General features: G+C 30.7%; 1 protein-coding gene across 1 annotated transcript in view; it reads right to left on the minus strand.

Moving 5' to 3' along the window:
- The window catches only part of LOC106475988 (double-stranded RNA-specific editase 1-like), a 6,203-nt gene extending 4,417 nt beyond the window's left edge, over window positions 1-1,786 (minus strand). Inside the window, exon 1 of the mRNA XM_013936663.2 lies at window positions 1,545-1,786. Coding sequence (XP_013792117.1) covers window positions 1,545-1,590 — 46 coding nt within the window. The 5' untranslated portion in view covers window positions 1,591-1,786. The remainder of the gene's footprint in view (window positions 1-1,544) is intronic.
- Window positions 1,787-4,328: the final 2,542 nt, after the last annotated feature.

Raw genomic sequence — 4,328 nt, forward strand, 5'->3', positions numbered from 1 at the left:
ATTGGAGTATATCTCATCAATATTACTATCATATATATTGGAGCATATCTGTCATTAATATCACTATCATATATACTGGAGTATATCTCATCAATATTACTATCATATATATTGGAGTATATCTGTCATTAATATTACTATCATATATATTGGAGTATATCTCATCAATATTACTATCATATATATAGGAGTATATCTGTCATTAATATCACTATCATATATATTGGAGTATATCTGTCATTAATATCACTATCATATATATTGGAGTATATCTGTCATTAATATCACTATCATATATATTGGAGTACATCTGTCATTAATATCACTATCATACATTCTGGGGCATACATCATTAGCATCACTATCATATATACTGGAGTATATCTGTCATTAATATTACTATCATATATTATGGAGTGTAAGTGTCATTAATATCACTATCATTTCTACTGGATTATAACTGTCAATAATATATAAATCACACATTCTGGAGTATATCTGTCATTAATATCACTATCATATATTTTGGAGTATAACTGTCAATAATATATAAATCACACATTCTGGAGTATATCTGTCATTATTATTTATATCATACATTCTGGAGTATATCTGTCATTATTATCTATATCATACATTCTGGAGTATATCTGTCATTATTATCTCTATCACACATTTTGGAGCATATCTATCATTAATATCTCAGTCCTGTATTCTAGAGTTTAGCTGTTTGGTAGAAACATGCCACACTTGTACTGTGACTCGGTCTCATCACTCTTATTACTGGGATGGGAGAATTATGGAGGACTTTTAAAATCAGTTACAGTATTCCAAAATATATTTTAAGGAGTCACAGTGACTTCTAAATGTCAGCATGAATATCAAATACCATTCTTTTTATTTCATAACAAACATTAAATACATAAAACAAAGAAAGTAGTAGACCTAATGATACTCTAGAATTCCCACCCACTATATATCACAAACCACAAGATGGGAAAGACTGTTCCAAACAATAAAAGTTATAATTATCAGTAACAGTTATAATCTGAATATATTCAAACAAGAGGATACTTCCACTATCTTTTCCAGAATTTCGCCTTGGCTTGGTACAAGTCTGAAATTTTATTCTAAAGCCATAAAGGTAAAAAATATGTAGGTTAACATAAAAATTATACTTACATCATATTGATCTTAAGCTTTAAGAAAATGGCAATTTTTAAAAACTAAACATTTTTAGGACTTTATAATTTTTCAAACAAAATAAAAATAATACACAAGTAGACTAAATAAAGAAGCTCTTGGTTAATCAATCGTAAACATACGTATCAGTTTCAACTTTAAAGCTTAAACGAAAATTTTAATTTCAGAAAATGTCAATCTTACAAGTTACAAAAGTAAAGCTACATTCTATGTCAATTATTTTTATTAACAGCAATGTTAAGCCTAATTTACGACGATACAAAACTAGGCCTAACGCGAGGATAACAGTAACATCACAGTAAACCTAATTCAAACTGATAAGCGTAGGAAATCTTATTCACCTTTTTGTGATACAATTTGGTTTGTATTAGACTGATCATCCATCATTAAAATATGGTCTTAATTTTTCTATTTGATATACTACGTAACTGACCGGATAAAGAAACGTGTAGTATAAAAAAAATACAATAGGAATGAATTCTACCGCAACAACTCCCAAACTGTTCTTTAGTAAAATCAGGAACGCGTTCAGATTTATAGCCGCTTGCCCGTTATTTCTAGCTAACGCTTCATTAGTAGCCTCCTCGCAGTATTCTTTAAGCGAAGAAAATATTCGCTCACTTAACTCACTAGCATATAAGATAGCGGCATTTACGGGTGACTGGAAGCCATGATTGAGGAAGTCTTACAATTCACTAATTTAATCAAGTTCACACCGAGACATTTTTTTATTCAAGTAAATAATGTTTAAAATAGCATCTAGACCCCTACTATGTCTGTCTTATTCCAGCCAGCCTGATGAACTCTGGAACTAGACGAAAGGCTTCGTCGGTACTCGATATAGTAAATACAGTGTGACTGGCATAATATGATATTCTTCTTTACTTTCACAAGTTCTTATAATTTCATGAAATAACACAATATGTTCTGTTCGAATTATATGCGAGGAGTAACTTCAGGAATGTAATGACATTATTTAAGCTATATTTTTAATGTTGATAGTGTTACGACAGTGGAAGTCACGTTACGCTAGTAACACGTCATGAGCTTCTAGAAAATTTCTGTCCCTTCGTTAAGCCTCGAGTGTTTACTAGATGTACGGTATTCTTGTATATAAGACTGCCAAGAAGTGATGGCAACAATGTAATTGAACTGCAGACAGAGATAGAGACTGACAATTGAGTCGAGCACGTGAGTCGTTCATTGTTTGTTATAGCGTGACTATGGAAATTAAGTGTATTGCAAAGTTGTATTGAGAAAGAATAAACTAGTTTTATTCAAGAAAGGACGTGTATCGTTAAAGTTTCTTTGGAAAGTATTTTTACGGAAAATTAACAAACGAACAGGGACGTAACAATACTTATAAGTTAGTCAGAAGGAGCTGCAAGTTTTTTTAATCATAACGTTAAGAACAAAAAAGTTTAATTAGATAGACATAGAAAACTGTAAGGATGTGACGTAAAGTTTTCTAGCATATTCAAAGCAGATTACAAATACAAATCCGTGATGTATCGAGAGCATGGAGTTATTAGAAGACAGAGAGTTGAATCAATCAATATGTTTTTCTAAAGTATTTGGATCTGTGTTTGTTATTGCACTTATTGTGTTATTTTGTACAAGTAAGTTGATTTTATGTTACTTATCATTTTGTTGGAAAGGGTTGAACATTTGTAACATTGGCATACAACAAGTTACCACAGTGTGCAAATGTTCAATTTTGTAGAAATATTAAAAGAAGAAATAAGATAATTTATTCTCGTCACATGGATTGAACATTGAATTTTTCCACCAGATAATTTAGAATAACCCAGGAATGAAAGAACAATGTTACAACATTGGTGTTAGAAGTGGGATATTATTTTGTTGAAAATATAATTTTGACTAAAATTCAACTTTCATTCAAGAAGACCACAAACTAAGATTGTAAATATGATAAACATGATAAAACAATGGAAAAGAAACAAAATATAAATAAAGAACTAGAAGAAATTTAGAAAATTAGAAGAAATAGACAGCAAATTATGAAAACCAAGAAGAAATTTACAGAAAATTGAAAGATGATCAGCAAGAATATAATAGGAATTTAAAAAAGAAGTTAAAAGAAAGAGATGTTATATTTAAAGAAAAATTAAAATAAAAAAATAATTTTATTGTGGAAAGATCAATGAAACTATAAGGATCATAGAGACTGATTACAACAATAAGTTTAAAGAAATGCAGAAAGACATCAACAAAGTCAAAAATAAAGTAATGAAAGATATCAACGAGGTAGAAAAGAACATTGATGATGGAAAATAACATCTAGAAAACGAATTATTAAATGCATGGATTAAACCAGCCAAACTGCACTGACTCAAGAGTTCCAACCACAAACATCATCTACTAATAGTTATGGAATAGGAGAACTTGTTTAGCCTAAATCTAATACTACTATTGCTGTGTCACCTGTTACAGAAGGGCCTTCCTGGAGTATTCCATTCATGACACCACCAACTACAGTTCTAGGTTATAGCTGGCCAATTAAACATTAGTCAGTCAAGAAACCAACAAGCTGTCATAGGAAGGCACCAAGCTCAAATCAAAATCAGTTCCAGAGTGACTAGGTGAAATAGTGAACAATAAGCTATTCATCTTGCTGCCCATTTAAATAGGCCAGCTTTGATAAAATTAAGTAACCTTCCAGATTAGAGCCATAAAAACTATCAAGCATTGGTATCTTCCTTATCCAACAATCTGGGGTGCCACATCAAAAAAATTATCCACTGTAAATTTCCTAAGTAGAGTATGAAGGAAAGAAGAGACTTTAGTTGAATTTGCAGAATATTTAGAAACTCTTGTTCAATTATCTTATCCAGAAATTTTTCATGAAATGATGAATTCATTGACACATGACCAATTTATAGAACCATAAAAAATGAGTATAAGAGAATTAAGCTGAAGAAAAGTAGGTGTACATTCTTATGGGAAGTTCTGTGGTTGGCATTCCAACTAGAATCCGTTAAGTTCTCAGTGTTTACATGTTCATTAACACATGTCTTCAGGATAATGCATAAATATTTCTATGGTTCCACCCAGAGTGATATACGATGTTAAAGCTGTACTAATGAATATTCTGGAGTCATCCT

The sequence above is a fragment of the Limulus polyphemus genome, unplaced genomic scaffold (genome assembly GCF_000517525.1).
Source record: "Limulus polyphemus unplaced genomic scaffold, Limulus_polyphemus-2.1.2 Scaffold9584, whole genome shotgun sequence".
NCBI lineage: Eukaryota > Metazoa > Arthropoda > Merostomata > Xiphosura > Limulidae > Limulus > Limulus polyphemus.